The sequence below is a fragment of the Aricia agestis genome, chromosome 11 (genome assembly GCF_905147365.1).
Source record: "Aricia agestis chromosome 11, ilAriAges1.1, whole genome shotgun sequence".
Taxonomy (NCBI): Eukaryota; Metazoa; Arthropoda; class Insecta; order Lepidoptera; family Lycaenidae; genus Aricia; species Aricia agestis.
Window position 1 is genome coordinate 4,398,392 of NC_056416.1, and position 18,054 is coordinate 4,416,445.

The window sequence follows — 18,054 nt, forward strand, 5'->3', positions numbered from 1 at the left end:
GAAACAGCGCTTGCGCTGTGTTTCGCCGAGTGAGTGAGTTTACCGCTTGTTTACCGGAGGCCCAATCGCCTACCCTATTCCCTTCCCTACCCTCCCCTATTCCCTTCCCTTCCCATCCCTACCCTCCCCTATTACCCTATTCCCTCTTAAAAGGCCGGCAATGCACATGCAGCTCTTCTGATGCTGCGAGTGTCCATGGGCGACGGAAGAAGACGGAAGGTGATCCGTTCGCTCGATTGCCCCCTTATTTCATAAAAGAAATAAAAAAAATTTAATGATTTTAATGAAGAGTTTGACAGATAATGTATGGGGCCTATGTAAATGTCTTCATTTAAAACATTAAATTAATTAATATTTGTCCCTGAGTGCAGCAGTTAGGAACTTAAACTTCCCATTCTATCACCTTTTTAGGGTTCCGTAGTCAACAAGGAACCCTTATAGTTTCGGTCTGTCCGTTCGTCTGTCCGCCTATCCGTCTGTCTGTCTGTCTGTCTGTCTGTTTGTCCGCAGTTTTGCTCAGAGACTACAGAACCTACAAAGCTGTGATTTGGCATGAATACACATATTAATCATCCCGACAAAATGGTACATAAAATCTTTAATTTTTTTTTATGGTGCCTTCCCTACACATCAAGCGGGTATGAATTTTTTTTCGCGTCCAACCCATCGTGTGGGATGTCGTTGGATAGGTTTTCAAATAATATTATGAGTATTCATAGATCATTTTCCAATTTAGGGATCCGTTTGTGAAATATGAAGTTTTAAAGTAGAAAAAATCGTTAGAGTCCAGTGTCCCCTCTTCTACCAGCTAAACGGTTGCTTCTGGAAATGTGAAAAAGTTCTCGGGAGTTATAGGAAACATGCTAAATTTAAAAGGAAGACTATAACGGCTAAGAAGACTTCATAAGTTATTGAGTAATAGTCGACCAACTAAAAAAAATGTATTCGGCGAAGTTATACTTCGCGCCGAATACATTTTTTTCTTTCCTTTGAAAGTAACTGAGATGATGTTGTTAGTAGTGTAAAACACGTCATAAAATATGTATATTCACTGACCATACAAAAATTAAAAAAAAAAACAAGCGGTACTACGAAACCCTATATTGCGCGTGGCCCGACACGCACTTGGCCGGTTTTATGTCTTTTGAAAGTGCACAAACTTTTTTATCATCGGCCGCTGGAAAGAAAAAATTAATACTCAGTTTCCTCATAATATTGAGAAATCAGAGACATAATATTTTCGTCATCTTCTTTTAGCCCTTTCGCCACTCAGAAATTCCGTCAGATATTTTCCTTCTGATGTCGAATCCTTTTAGAAATATTTTCGAAGCCACGAGTTACGGTGCGAGCAAACAAAGTAACAAACAATATATTTCCATTAGCTACGAACATAAGAGGACGGGTACGTAACAAAAGTGTACACTTCTGTACGCACTCACGAAGTTATCTGTGTGATCTCGAGCAAAGGACCGTCTTATCATGGTAATACATACTAATATTATAAACGCGAAAGTGTGTCAGTCTGTCTGTCTGTTATTTCTTCACGTCCAAACCACTGAACCGATGTTTCTGAAATTTTGGTATGGAGATATTTTCGAGTCCCAATAAGGACACAAGATACTTGTTATCCCGGAAAATTTGCGGGCGTTATCTAGTTACTTTTATAAATAACCAAAAAAATAATACAATTTCATATAGAATAAATGATAAGAATAAGTATATCTATACGTACATGTCTTTCAGGGAAAAAACATTGCAATGTAAGGTTTTTTACATTGTTTCTGAAGATAATAAGTTTCTGAAAACGTAAAAGTTTCAAGAACGCTACCAGCTGAATTTTGAGCGTTTTATTTATTAAGTATTGTAAAATTATAGGGTAGACTTTCGTTCACTGTACGAAGCATTTTACTCAGCAATTTTGTGCTAATTCAATGGCTTTTGGAAATATACCACACTAGATATTATATTAGATAAACGCCGTTAAACTCTTTTGTGCAATTTTTTTTTAATTATTTGTCATTAGCGACCACAAGAATTAACAGTAAATAGCGCAGGAACCGTACATTTTTCCAGGATAAATAGGATTCTATATCCTTTCCCGGGTTCTCCATACCAGATTTCATCATAACCGGTTCTGCGGTTTAAGGCGTGAAGAGATAAGAAAAGGTCACACTTTCTCATTTATTATAATGAGTATGGAAAATATGGATATTATAACAATATTGTAGACGGCGCACACATTAACGTGATTTCTAGTGACTTTTTTTAGCAAAACAAAAAAATTATAACCTCAAAATATTTCCATATTTTGAGGTTATAATTTCTTTAGCGACGTTTGTCGTCTTTGCGATTGACAAACATATTAAATGGGAATACTTATGTCACCGGGACGCTTGCGCAATGCCCATAATAAATAAATGAAATAAAAATAGAGTAAAATCAACTCAAATATTATTTAATGATGTAGGGAAATTATCACTATTCTCGGCGACAAACCGCAATGTGACGTAACTGTTGACAGAAGAGACAATTCGACCACAGCACTGTAACTATCTCTTTAGCTTTGTCCACACTGTGCCTTTTTTTGTTCATCAAGGGCATGCGTTACTATAGCGCCGTCAACAGCGCACGTGAGGCATAAACTCTATACAGGGGCTCTTACAGTGTTATCACTTTATTTTGCAACAACCTGTAGATATTCTCTTACTAAAATATTTACATAGAGAATAACTATTATACAAGACCTAGGTTAGTGTACAAAGCTAGAATAAACACATGTAGTCCCAATCTGTTGATAATAATTAAATCTAGGCAGTATACAATTTATCCGAATTATCCAATAAAGTTCCGGATACGTGTGGAATATTCAGGATTACCACCTGACCCGAATACTTACGCCGTTCTGACTTATTTTACCTCGCAGTTTCAATGATATTGACCCTTATGTCGTCCGCATAAGGTCCCGTTAAAGCTAAAATAGCCCAGAACTTGTACGCGATCGATAACTTCTCCACCTCTAAAATTATCCCCTACAGCCTTCTAGATGGTGTGTACTAGATAAAGAGTTTTGTAGATTAAATTGAAATTTTTAATTTTGATGGATATTAAGGCGCGTTGAGAATACATGAAGACGTAAGTGGATGAAATGGAGGACTTAGGACGAAACGAGAAAAATGTGGATTGGATGTATTGCAGATTATATTAGCTTCCCAAACTGTGCGAAAGAAATGTTAGTTACCCATTTTTATATTCACTCACGTCTTCAATATTAGTTGTGGGACTATTGAAGTGTCACAGCATTTTTTTCACGTCAGTATTATATTTTTGTTTTTTGTCGAACTTAGAGGGAGTATCCAATATATAAGTACATAGATACTTACGTTCTACTCGGATTCAGAAACATTATAACTTTTCTAATACCATATCCACAGGTTGACGTGTCTGAATCGATTTTCTGCAGGCACGAAGATGCGATGGCAAGGTAAAGCCGAATTGAAGCCGCATAATCCTACGTGGGCTCGGTCTTTTAGCTAGGTAGCTGTTTTACTGTGTATACGTTCTGTTCAGAACAGAATATTCATATTACCTTAATTACTCAGTAGGTACACTTGCAAGTGTGGCAAACCTGTGGCACATGACGTCTAGAATCGACGCGACGTCATCTGCCACAAGTGTGACGTATTATAATAACATCATAACCAAGTCATAATATAATACGTCACACTTTTACGTTACGATTAAAGACGGCATTCATGACTCGTGAGCACTGGCCAGTACACTGGATCAAATTTCGGAACTCCAGCTGTGTTGTGATTCTAAAATTGAACATCGGCGGCATCCATTTTCGACAGTCGCGGCGAACTTAGCTTATACGCCGTCGCGAGGGAGGTGGTTCTTATCAATTTACTCTTATTTCATTTTCTTCACAATAGGGCTTCAAATCAGGTAGATGCCTGAATACCTTACTTCTTAGCAACTTGAAGATAAGATTTAATCGACTTTGATGGAATTTTGTTTGAAGATACTTTGAGTTTCAGGAAACGAGAGCATAGTTTCTATCCCTGTATAATTTACTGTTTTTATAGCATAGTTAGTTATTTAGCCAAATCAATTCAATTGTTACTTACATTGACATAAAAACTATTATTTTTTTAAATAGATAGCAAGAAATGACGTAATACATCGATCGTGGGAATGGCAGACACAATAGATTTTCAATTGTTTTGCGGCTGCAGCCGGGTGCTGATTGGGTATAGATGGGTTAACCCATCAATCCCCAAGTGATTTGATTTGATTAATTGATATTTTTCTGTTCAGTTAATTCTGATTAAGTTTTTGATTGAATGACGTTGATATAAGAAGCAGTTCATGGAAGGACCCTAGTATTTATTTATAAAATTGAGTAACGGGACCTGAGGGAATTGGATTTCTTCGAAATCTACTTTTGAAATGATTTGCCAAGAAATAAAATTCGTTACAAGCATTTATTTATAAATTAAGATTAACACCCGTATCATTGGTCGTTTTCTAGAGATTTTCTTTACTCGGCTTAACCTCAATCCGTAAAGTAAAATGTAATTTCTTCAACAAAACGTCACAATTTTCGAGAATTGAGGTTGAGTCGAGTGGAGGAAAAGTTAAAGAAACGACTAATGATAGAGGCATTACTAATGACATTAAAAATACTAGAAATCATTGTAACTTAGGTGATTTTGAATATCATTCAGTTAATATACTATGTTATGACATATTTTGGATGTCATAATATAGTATATTAACTGATACTATATCCATTGTACCGTACATTTTTCCGGGATAAAAAGTATCCTAAGTTTTTTCTCGAGCCTCAAAGTATCTCCATACCAAATTTCATAGAAATTAGCTCAGTGGTTTTAGGTGGAATTTTCATAGCAGTGGGACAGCATAGGCTAGAAAGAAATAAAATAACAGAACGATTTAAAAGCCAAATAAAAAGCTCTTCTCCTTTACTCCTACATAACTTTATAAAAGTTAAAAGGGATACACGATAAGTAAAGTTGAAATATTTACGACAGACTTACTTTGCGACTAACGGATAAGAATAAACTTTTAACACGTTAATACATTAACCCTTAAACAAGTAGGTTCGATTCTGATAATACCGAAAATAAGAACCTCTTTTAACATATTTTTCTAGAACTCCTAAAGATCTTATGCTAAGTACTCACATACGGTTTTGTTCATCGAGAAATAACGTCGAACAAAACCTGCGGCTTGGGATTTCATCCACACATTCAGTATGGCTCGATAGTTTTATTCTAAATCGATATATTTAATTCCAAACAGATTGGAAAGAATCCCTTATAGTACCAATTTTAAGCCCGAAAAAGGAGTGAGGCATAGAATAGGTGACAGAATGCATCCTGCATTCTGTCACCTATTCTATTTAACATCTATGGTGAATATATTAAGAGAAAGGCCTAATCAGAATATCTCTATCGGAGGCGTTAAAATAAGTAATCTGAGAATATATGCGGACGACACAACTCTCTTTGCGTCAACAGAAGCGAAACTTGCTGAACTCTTTAGAAGAGTAGAATATGAGAGTAGACTAGTTGGACTTACCATCAACCAAAACAAAACCAAGGTAATGCTCATTGACAGAACTGGTCAATACTCTAGAACCGGAGAACTTGCAGGTTTAGAGTTTGTTAAACGAGTTCATTTACCTAGGATCATCATAGCTCTCGAGCCAGGGCGGTAGCGATGGAGAAATCAAAAGAAGGACGCAAATAGCCAAATCAGCTATGATCCGACTAACACGTATATGGCAAAATCGAAGAATATCAACAATTACGAAGAAAAGACTCGTCCAAACATTGGTTTTCTACAGAGAAAACCAATGTTTGGACAATTTGAATTTGGAAATTTCTCTACGCTTCTGAGTCGTGGACCATCCGGGCAGCAGACCGGAAAAAGATCGACGCATTTGAAATGTGGTGTTGGAGAAGAATGCTTCGCATATCGTGGACAGCCAAAAGGACTAACAAATCTATTCTCGACCAGCTCAGCGTTAAAGTCAGACTATCGACAACATGTTACAGAAGAATTTTATCCTATTTTGATCACATCGCCCGCCGGCAACCAGACAACTTCGAAAGCTTCAAAGAAAATAGTCACGGGAAAAATTGAAGGCAAGCGACACAGGGGTCGATCACCTACCCGATGGTGTGACCAAATTACGACACTCACTGGACTGAAAATACCAGCCGCCCTTAGAGAAGCAGAAGACCGAACAAAATGGAAGAGCTTAACAACCAAAGTAGAGGAGAACTTTTCCAGGCACGACCTTCAGCAATGAAGAAAACGACAAAGAAGAAGATATTTAATTCCATCGAGCCGGCTCGATGCGAGCTTTCGAGCTGTGAGTTTTGCGGTCCACACAGTAATTATTACTCGTTTTGGAGTAAAACTATCGAGCAAAATCGCATGACTGGGACTACTTAGCATTATGGTAGCACTCAGAGATATTTAAGTCATTACTTAACTTTAATTTAATTAATATCTTGACGTAAAATTCATAAATTTTTTGACAAACTCTTTATTCATCTTTCGGTGATGGTTACAAAATATATATAAGCTTATAACTCTACCGTTAAAAAATACTAAATTAAAAATCTTCTTTTAAGTACGATATAGGACCATAGAAGCCAGTTCCTAGTCTTATCACTATTATGACTAAAACGAAACAACGACACCTAGTAAGTCGTTTTTTAGCTGTTAAGACTCTAGGACTAAAAATTATACACACAAAAAACATAACACTCGACGTACAGTCGGGTACAAAACAAAGATGGCGTCTCTAACATGATTCTATTGATCACGAAATCGCCGAGCGGGGACCCACAATTGACAAATACTCCAATTAAATACTCGAAACCATTCAGTGCCCGACCCTTATTACTTTGACAAATGAGCCTGTATAAAAAGATCTTTACATAATAAATCTTGATACTTGAAAAGATTTGTTGAATAGCGTTGGAAACACATAAAATTTATATGAGGTTGAAAATAAATTCTCATGACGTTCGTATGAAAAGTGGAATGAGTACAAGAAAAGCGTTTATACAGAGTGTAACAATACTAAGTGATAATACTTTTATGTCGACCTTGTATAGAGCTCACCATGAAAGTGGAAGCGCTGAAAGAGTAAATAGTTTTGTGATTTATATAGGCAAGCGCCCCAGATTACGTCATGAGTCATGAGTTTGCCCATACAAATCACAAAAAAATTGCTCTTTCAGCACAGCCACTTTTACAATGAACTCTATACAAGGGACACGTACATACCCTAAAGTATTATCACTTAGTTTTGTTACATCCTGTATATTACTGCAACCCAAAGGGTGTGTTAATCTAGAAATAAATTTTTACTTCAATAATAGGAATAGTCGAGTTCACCGACTCATTACACCACGATTATCTTGCCTTGAACCGCTGGTACGCGATAACACGGTCACAATAAGCGAACGGAGATCGCCCATCAAATCATTATGGATTATGTACCGAAGGGGCCTGGACAGTACACGTTCCCTGTTCGAAATTCAAGTGTTCCGAACGATTTTAATGTTTCAAACTCTGATTCGAAATTCAAGTTTTGTGAAGTGTTGTGAAGTGAAAAGTGATGAGTTGGATTTGATACGTCTTCATATTCAGGTATTTCGATAAGATATATGTAAAAGTCTTTAGGAAAGTATGTATAAAATATAAGATAGGAATAAATTTAATCGGGAACGCTTGGATGTAATATAGATAAAATTTAAACGATCAAAATAGACTTTTATAAGGTAACGTGGGTTGATAATATTGGAGTTTGAAATACTAAACTATAAAATAGTAACTCATTGAACCCCTCAAAATATGACAGAAGTTACTATAATAAACACGTAGAAACGAAAATTACATGACCGACCCAAGCATGACAACATGAAAGTACGCCTTGGTGTGCATTTGCATTTTGTGGAAGCATTTTTACTTATAAAATATAGCATGAAAAGCGTCGATGTGCAAAATTTTAATCTCTCATCATTTTTTTTACTTGTCATTAATCTTTGATTTATTTAAAGAAAAGATCAAAGATGTATGACAAGTAAGAAAAAGATAAGCAAAAATAAGTTTATGTAACACAAATTATATAAAATAAATCAGCCGCTGTGTGGGGCAGACCCCAGGTGGAGGTACCGAATCAGCGACGAGCTACAAATTACAATTTGCGAATCAAGCCGAGTGATTTACCAACGTAGTACAAAGTCATGGCTCATTGATAAATCATTATCATCATCATGCTGATGTCCCGATACTTTTCATCCATACTAATATTATGTATTATAAATGCGAAAGTGTGTCTGTCTGTCTGTCTGTCTGTCTGTTTGTCTTGTAACCTCTTCCCGCTTGAGCAAAATCGGTTCAGCGGTTTGAACCGCTGAACCGATTTTGCTGAAATTTGGTATGGAGATACTTCATGTCTCGGGGAAGGACATAGGATATAACTCTTCCCCCCACTCTGGCTCCACCCAAAAAAAAAGTCCCCGTTCCTAGGAACGGAGACTTTTTTTTTTTTAATGAAATAAGGGGACAAACGAGCAAACGGGTCACCTGATGGTAAGCAACTTCCGTCGCCCATGGACACTCTTAGCATCAGAAGAGCTGCAGGTGCGTTGCCGGCCTTTTAAGAGGGAATAGGGTAATAGGGGAGGGTAGGGATGGGAAGGAATTAGGGGAGGGTAGGGAAGGGAATAAAGTAGGGGATTGGGCTATTGGGATTATGTTCACCTTCTGGCCATCCTGAACACATTTCTGAAGAAATTGCTTAGGTTGCAGCTCACGCACTCTACACCTTCTTTTTTAAGTGGACTAATATACGAGTTTTGGCGCAACGGAGTTGCGGGCGTCATTTAGTAATCCATACTAATATTATAAATGCGAAAGTGTGTCTGTCTGTTTGTCTGTCTATTACCTCTTCACGCTTAAACCGCTGAACTGATTTTGCTGAAATTTGGCATGGAGATACTTTGAGTCCCGGGAAAGCACATAGGATACAATTGTCCCAGAAAAATGTACGGTTCCCACGAGATAAACGAGTTTTGGCGCAACGGAGTTGCGGGCGTCATCTAGTATTATAAATGGGAAAGTGTGTCTATCTGTCTGTCTGTCTGTCTGTCTGTTACCTCTTCACGCCCAAACCACTGAACCGATTTGCTGAAATTTGGCATAGAGATACTTTGAGTCCCGGGAAAGGACATAGGATACTTTTTGTTCCGAAAAACTGTACGGTAAATTAATTTTAGCGCAACGGAGTTGCGGGCGTCATCTAGTGCTAAATATGTTGAAAAATACATAACAGTTCAGCTAATGCAAAATAATATGTCTTATGATAAAGCTAGTAGGTACTTAACAATTTTTAATTTTTTACACTGATGAGTACCATTAATGATGTATGTTTGTCGTATATATCTAGTATATATATCACATCTATACGTGGGAGAGCCATGCTTCGGCACGAATGGGCCGGTTCGACCGGATAAATACCACGTTCTCACAGAAAACGGCGTGAAACAGCGCTTGCGCTGTGTTTCGCCGAGTGACTGAGTTTACCGGAGGCCCAATCCCCTACCCTATTCCCTTTCCTACCCTCCCCTATTCCCTTCCCTTCCCTACCCTCCCCTATTACCCTATTCCCTCTTAAAAAGCCGGCAACGCACATGCAGCTCTTCTGATGCTGCGAGTGTCCATGGGCGACGGAAGTTGCTTTCCATCAGGTGACCCGTTTGCTCGTTTGCCCCCTTATTTCATAAAAAAAAAATACAATTTTTAATTTTTAAAATTTTTAATGTCGTATATACAATTATCACATAATATTATGAGCAAAACGGCATAACATCGAGGCGCTAAACTACAAATAATAATATGACGAAGTTTGAAAAGAGGTGCCTTTGTATGGTCATTTTTTCTATATAGGTTGTTCAACAAGTCGTTCATTTTATCTAGATAAAAAGGGTTTTAATCGTATGACGATAATGCCGTCCAAGTGGTTTTCTGCTAAAAATATGGATAACAGCAAAATAAATGAAAATAATATTACATCTTTGAGCAAACATTTTGCTGCCCTGGATTAGGCTATACAGAGACAGAAAAAGATGAGTTTACATCAGCAAATTAAGTATATTTCCGCTTCGGTATACAATTTTAAGGAAATCTTAGAATTGTGGTTTCCTTAATGGGTAACGGATTCAATTGCTTCATCATAAAGACAACCAGGTCTATGAAATTATTGAAATCAGAGGCGGCTTTTCGAAATATCATCCTGATAATTTAACTATAATGAAAATTTAATCCCTAACAAGGGTTATCAAGCCTGGTTGTTATCCATTTAGCTTGTTCAAACATTTAAAATTAATTTATTATGACACATAATTGCTAGAAGTCACGAGTTTAATTAACTAGGTCGTTTAAACCTTTTAATTTTTAAATTTTAAATTGTGATTAGGTACATTTATCCTGTATCTTAATTATACGTATAACATGATTTTTTTAGATAACATTTTATTGTTTTTAATTTTCCATTCTCCGTGGTTTAAGTTTGAAAATAGGTCTGGTATTTTTATTTTCACTTTATACCTTCGTTTGTCAAACACAGAAAAATATCAAACAGAAGTTTAAGCCAACACCAAAAGTATAATCTCAAGAAATTACAATTTCCCACAGGAGCAACTTAGTTTCTTTTGTTTTGACGAAGGTGAGGTTTTCTAGTGATAATTAAAACTTTGTGGGTATAAAATTAACTTCTTACACTTTTTACTTTTACCGGTCTTCCTAATTTTAAATTACTACTAAGATTAATGTTTTACTGCTCTGTTTGTACTTAAATTATTTTTGTTAAAAGTCCGTAATATTCATCATTAATAAAATTAATAGTAGTTATAGCTGCTAGCGTAAAAGCTTACATTTCGATAGCTTGCAAAACTAGACAAATTTTACTTTAAAAAGAGTGATAATAATTTTAGTCAGATTTAATCACATTTCTAAACATCCCACATAATATTTTCTTTCTTAGGAGTATCTGACTAGATATATTTTAAGGTAACGCCTTGATAATTTGGCTGCAGCGATATCGATTTTTCTCAACAATGACTAAAGCTAAGAAGTTAAAGTTAATTGTCAGTATTCATCATGTGTTTATCTTTAATCACCCATAGCATAACACGATTGGTCAACTTTTATAACACAGAATAATCAACTAAAAAGATCTCTATAAAACAGGGATTCTAATTTTGCCAACAGAGAAGAGTGATTAAGCTTCCAAAATTTGTATATAGATTAGTTCAATCATACACTAATAATTTATTCAGAGTTTATATTATAAAATATATTATTTTATGGTTTTTAAATTACGCGAAAAAACCATTTTGTCGCTTACGCCCTTTCCATTTCTTGCTGTTCCATTTCTTGTTTTCTATGAGAGGCCAACCCGGCCTCATAGAAAACAAGTGATCTAAGACATAATATCCAAAACTATTTTTAATTTAACGCGGCGTCACCTTAATAGATTAGTAAAGTATAAGAATAATTAAAACTTAGGACCTTTCAGACTAACTTGCGTTTAAACTCTGAGAAGATGTCCATCGCTACGATTTTCGTAGCACCAGCTACGAAAGGCCAGTGACGCACGACGTGAATAAAGCCGCGCCAAAACTGAATAACATTGACCTACTTATCGTCGTTGAAGTGCAAATACCTCCTAACATTTTTTAAGAAATCGATACAAGATAATCTCTTAGTTGCTGGTTTTACATTTTTTTGCATTCTTTTAAATTTATAATAATTTCACTTTTTCACGAACCCTGACCAGCTAATTTTTTGTATATTGATAGGTTAATCTATACATCTATACATCTATACATACATACATCTAAATAAAATTGGAGTGTCTCTTTGTGTAAAAGAACCGTTTTTTACTACATGCATATAAATATATATATGCTACATACACCAAAACAACATTTTTTACTATTTTTGTCTGTATGTCTGTCTGTCTGTCAGTTTGTTCCGGCTAATCTCTGAAACGGCTGGAGCTATTTTGCGAGGACTTTTTTTGGTAGATAGCTGATGTAGTAAGGTGTAACTTAGGCTACTTTTTAACCGACTTCCAAAAAGGAGGATGTTATATTTTACTTTTTTCATATTTGTTAGCGGACCATCCATCTTTGTTATTTAAATACTATGTTGACGCGGACGAAGTCGCGGGCAACAGCTAGTACTTATATAATTTAAGAGTAACATTACGGTATCGACGCGCAACTTAAAGTGATAAATTTTATGTATAAGAAATTTTAATAATGTAGTACAAAATAAATGTAATAAGATAGCAACAAGCCCTGACACAGTCAAGGGGATGAGAATTAAAAAAAAAAACTTAAAGTGATAATGCTATGTAATAACTTTACCGCGGCAGTCCTCGAGTGCTACGCACGTAAATTATTTTTATTTTTTAAGGATTGATCAATTATTGTTTCAGATCGGTCGCAGCACCTAGAACATGACCTAGTGCCCCATGACCCGGCACACCCCGCACTCCGCGCACGCCATACTCGACGCACGCACGCGATACATTGTAAGTGCTGCTTTAGTATTAGACAAAAACGATAATTGTAAGTACTACTTACACTAATATTATTAGCCAAAAATCGCTTTATACTGACCTACATACTAATATAAATAAGTTAAGAAATAAAAAAAACAAAGTATAATTAATGTAAAAAGTATAACACATGAAATATTATAGAGATAAATCCCCCGAAGTCCGAACTGATTAAAATCAGAAAGTGTTATATGTCTATGTCTAAAGAAAATTAATTTGAAAAGTAATTGTCTAGAGCCAACATAAACGGAAAAAAAAGAGAGTATGACGTATGTAATAATATGTGCATTGCGCAGACTACACAGTACACCGTGTGTCAGATATATGAAACATTTTTGGACAGACAAAAAATCGAGATGGCGTCGTGACTCGTGACTCGTGAGCCGTGACGCATTATCAATTCAACCCTCTTTTTCGTGATGTGACCTTGAAAGAAATATTATTTCATATAATAACATACACAGCACTAAATCCCTCAAATTATAAAATTAGGGAACTTACTCGTAAGTGTCTACATCTCTTTGAATAAAAGAAACATTCCAACCAACGTTTTTAGGGTGAAAATTTTCTTTTTTTCTCAATTTGCATGAAATGTAGAGCCCATACTTGGTTTGACTAAAAAATGTACATTCAGTTTATAAAAACACGAGTCAAACTTTATTATGTAGGGTATATGTACCTATATATCGCATGATGTTATTGTGACCTTGACTGAATTCGTATCCGCCCTCGTATCGCTGGAGCCCGGAAGTAGATAAAGCGAGCTATTTACCGCCATCGGCCTTTTTCAAACAAACAGCGGAAAGTTTCGCGAGTTTGCATTTATATAAAAAAGTTTGCGTTCACAGTAATGTTAATTTTTATGAAGTTAGACCTAACGAAAGTGGAAAGACCAGTAAGAGCCATTCCACATGGCGCGTTGCGTCGACGCAGCATTGCCGTTGCGTTGTTTTCATTCATTCATTCATCATCAGCCTATTGCCGTCCACTGCTGAACGTAGGCCTCCAATGAGCGCCAACCATCTCGATCTTGGGCAGCCCTTATCCATCCGCTGCCAGCCACTTTCTTCAAATCGCCGGTCCACCGTGCTGCGGGACGTTGCGTTGTTTTACATTCAAATAACCAAGGAGTCCGTCATGTTTGCAAACACATGACGGGCACCTTGGTTATTTGTAGCAGCAGACAGCAGTCCCGAGACGAAGCGCGAGGGGGTGTTGACGTTAAGACTGCTTCGTAATCAGGCTAACGCTTTAAAGTGCGCCATCGCAGAGTAAATACTCTGCGACGGCGCAGTGGCCGTGTGGCCGGCATGCGTCAAAATATTTGCGTTGCGATGACGCGATCCGTATAGACTGGCTCTAAGTTTGCTACCTTTATAAAGCTACCTAATTCTCATGCCTCGAAACTCGGATCGTAATGTAACGCCGCCGTTTTGTGTATATTGTTGTCCTGCAATACAACATAAACATAACGGCTTATAGTGCGGAATCTACTAAGCTCAGAAAGTACCTACGCGAGTCTAGCTTACGCGTGAGCTGAAAACTGGTAGATTCAGTCAGCAGTGTATTAAGGCGTTAAGAGTTAAGACTACGAGTTGCGCCTAGGCCTTAGGACCATCAAATTGCAAAGTGAAGAGGCAATGCAATGCATTTTTATTGCCATTTAAAATCAGAATAAGTAGCCCAAGACAAGTGGCAATGCCTGTCAATTCAATGTGTACTTTCCTAGTGAATGAAATTCAATTGTGAGTGACTCTTTTCAAATACATTGTATCGCATCGCCGGTTAGACTGTAAACTGACCCTTACATGCGAATAAATGCTAAATACGTACTATTTGAATGAGATGTAAGGCAGCCTAAGGCTGAACAGCTATACGAAGATTGCAGGTAGTAATCCAAGTGCCTGAAAATTACTTATTCATTACCACAACACAAAGGAATTGCCAAGCACATGCATATATAACGAACCCACACTAGCGAGCAGAGCAAACACGATCCTAAACAACGACCGAATCCAAACACGATGTATTCCCAGCTGGGTATTGATTGCAACTTGTAATGATTCTCTATCGATTAACATGGATATAAGTACTCAGACGTAAATTGTATACGATAATAATTGCGAATAATTGAGAAGAGATAAATATTTTGTTACGAGTCATTTTATGCGACGCCTTATACCAAATCCAAGGGAACTAAAATTTTTACATGTAATCTAAATGGATTTTCTAATGTGTTAGTTGCGCTATAACTCGAAAACGGCTGAAAGGATTGGGCTAATTTTAGTCTTAAAATATTCGTTGAAGTCCACCACGGAAGGGTTAAAAGTGACACGAAGTTCACCGGGACAGCTAGTATATACTAGCTGTTGCCCGCGACTTCGTCCGCGTGGACTTCAGTTTATAGCGCGCGATGTCAACAAAATTGGAGTCAAAAGTTTTTATAAAAAAACCCTGGTACCCCTTAATTCAATACAGCTGTGCAGTGTGCAAACAATAAGAATTTCATTTTTTTATATTAAACTTTATATTTTATGCCAAATTTTAAAGCTTATTTAGCCCTCCAATTACAAAACTTTACCCATAAACTATTTATCATTGATAGGTTTAAGGTTACGTCACTGCACATATAAAGTACTGAGTTATTTAATAACGTAGAATTGATATAACGATCGAAAAAAAACTAAACTTAAATGTAAGATGATACCACGTCTTATAGAAAGACTTTTGAGCAAGCGTCAGCGCGATGTAGAAGACGCACGGCGCCATCTATTATGAATTGTTGGAACTAACTTAATTTGAACAAATTTACGCATTTTCACCCCCTTACAACCCTTTTTTCCAGTAAAAAAGTAGCCTTTGTCGTATCTCAGGCTTTAGACTATCTGTATACAAAATTTCATTACAATCGGTTCGGTAGTTTTGACGTTTGGCGTGAAAGCGAGACTGACAGACAGACAGACAGACAGAGATACTTTCGCATTTATAATTATTATAGATTATGTGCACACTGCACAGCTGTTTTTGGGTATTTTGATTAATTAAGGGCCGCGCTACACCAGAATGGCAGCGGCGAGGCGAGCACTTTAAGCGCTGCCATTTCGGTGTAGCGCGGCCCTAAGAGGGGTACCACTTACCAGGGTTTTAAAAAGTTTTTAAATTTGACACAAATTTTGTTGACACCGCGAGCTATAAACTAAAGTCCACGCGGACGAAGTCGCGGGCAACAGCTAGTTATGAATAAAAACAATATATAATAAAGTAGGTATGATTAGTTCTGACTTCTGTTACAATAATGAAGTAAAAAATAAAACGCCTTCTGTTTTCATATATTAGAATTAAAATGTTGATTTCATTGATATATTTTCTGGATGGAATATAGGCCAACACGGTACACTCGAACTCCTTTATTTTAGAGCGCCTTCTGTTGTCAACTTGTCACATATATTAGAAATGCAGTAGGAGTTCTTTAAGATAAGATAGATTGATTATTATTATACCAAGTGATTAAACATAATATTCTAACGTATTAAAAATTATAAACAAAAACATACTAACTAATAAGTATGATTAGTTCTATGTTACAATGAAGTAAAAAATAAAACGCCATCTGTTAAATCGTATTAGAACTAAAATGTTCATTGCATCGATATATTTCTGGATTTTTTATAATATTATACATAAATTAATATATTTAAGATTTTTGAAATATTATTTCACTAAGGTGCCTACCACAGGTTCGGGAACTAACCCGGCGAGAAGAACCGGCGTAAGAAACTCGCACGGGGCCATCTTTTACTAAAAAGATGGAAAATTACAATTTAAAACATATATAGTGCACCAAGGCTTTAAATAAATACTGGTAAATTGGAGAACTGTCAAAATGACGTTTTTGTATGAGAACAGCGTTAGTATGAAAATTGTGTTAGTAACGCAGAATTTGTATGAAAATTATGTTAGTAACCCAATTTTAGTCTTAAAATATTCTTAGAAGTTCAGGGAAGGTTTTAAAGTGACACGAAGTTCACCGGGACAGCTAGATTTTCTTGACTTTCACAGTGAACTCTCTACAAGGAACACGTACACACGCTAAAGTATTATCACTTGTTTTTGTTACACCCTGTAGAATTCAATCGAACCAATGGCTGGTTCTAGCCATCTAATTACTAATGAGGTACACGGTACACCTAATTTTGTAAATCAATAATTAAAAGGTTTTTTCCAGTTACGCTATAAGTTATAACAGTAGAAATATTGTAAACACTTTAAAATGTAACTTAAACTAAACTACAACACGGTTACAGTGTATATTCGCTGCTATCGTCAAACAAACTTTGTCAATATCCGGTACACGAGCTAAAATATTAGCAGGTACAAAGTTAACACGAACTAACTTTGAAATGTAAACTAGTTGTCTAGAGGTTAAATTGTAATTTGTTTTATTTTAAGTCCTGGTTTCTTTTAGTTTGACTCAAAGCATCTTAAGAGCCATTTAGCGACGCATTATTTCATATCACATTCTTTTTTGTTCATATCTCACTTTGCAGTAGAAATTATTTGAATCATTGTGGCGCTGTTTTCAAATATTATTTTTCCGTATCTACATGTTCTCAAGTTTTTTGTCAACTTTTAAACTAAGAGACTCTGTTGACTCTGATGTAAGGCTCTAAGATATTTTTGTTGGCGCAGATATAGCGCAATGCTGCGCTGGTTGGTGCTGTGCTGCGTGGCGCTGCTGGCGCGGCCGGCGCACCCGCAGGGCGCCCAGCAGTGTCCCCCGCAGAACACCATCGCGCCCTGCACATGCACCGTCAAGAAGAACGGCCTGGACATCCTCTGTGAGTTCACCGAGCAGCAGCACATACAGAAGGTAGGAAGGACTATTGCCGGAGTAGACAGAACTAAGGAATACCTCGACTTGAAACGAGACTTCTCGGCGGGGTATTTCCCGAACCGGTGGTACGCCTCATGTAGACACGACGTTCTAAAGTGTTAACTTTGTTAACCTATTTAGAAATAAATATTTTGAGTTTGAAACAAACGGGCGTATCTACGTTTAGTTGCTTTCGACATGTTTCATAAATACGATGCATATTATAATAAAGTACTCTGCAGTGGTACGGTGCGCGCCGGCCGATATGACGTACTACGTCGTATAAATTTCGAGATCTCTTCTGAGTCGGCCTACACGTTAGTTCTATTTACTTTGCTATTGCGATGAGCCATAATATAATGCTATAGTTATATCATATCATATGTCACGAAATAGCATCCACATATCACGATATAGCTGTGATATTATGTCTGTCTAACACGACATTTGACACGAAATACCCTACTGTCCCTCTGGTGGCAAATGATATAATATCGAAAACCCT

General features: G+C 36.7%; 1 protein-coding gene across 4 annotated transcripts in view; it reads left to right on the top strand.

The window, feature by feature from the left end:
• LOC121732077 (leucine-rich repeats and immunoglobulin-like domains protein 3) overlaps positions 1-18,054 on the top strand; it is a 141,751-nt gene that overhangs the window by 100,213 nt on the left and 23,484 nt on the right. Inside the window, exons 1-3 of one of the 4 annotated variants that reach the window (XM_042121862.1) lie at positions 7,547-7,695; positions 12,554-12,653; positions 17,366-17,546. In XM_042121862.1, coding sequence (XP_041977796.1) covers positions 17,376-17,546 — 171 coding nt within the window. In that variant the 5' untranslated portion in view covers positions 7,547-7,695; positions 12,554-12,653; positions 17,366-17,375. Of the gene's footprint in view, positions 1-7,546; positions 7,696-12,553; positions 12,654-17,365; positions 17,547-18,054 lie in introns of those variants that run through there. The other 3 variants (XM_042121860.1, XM_042121861.1, XM_042121863.1) reach the window with 3 other exon arrangements.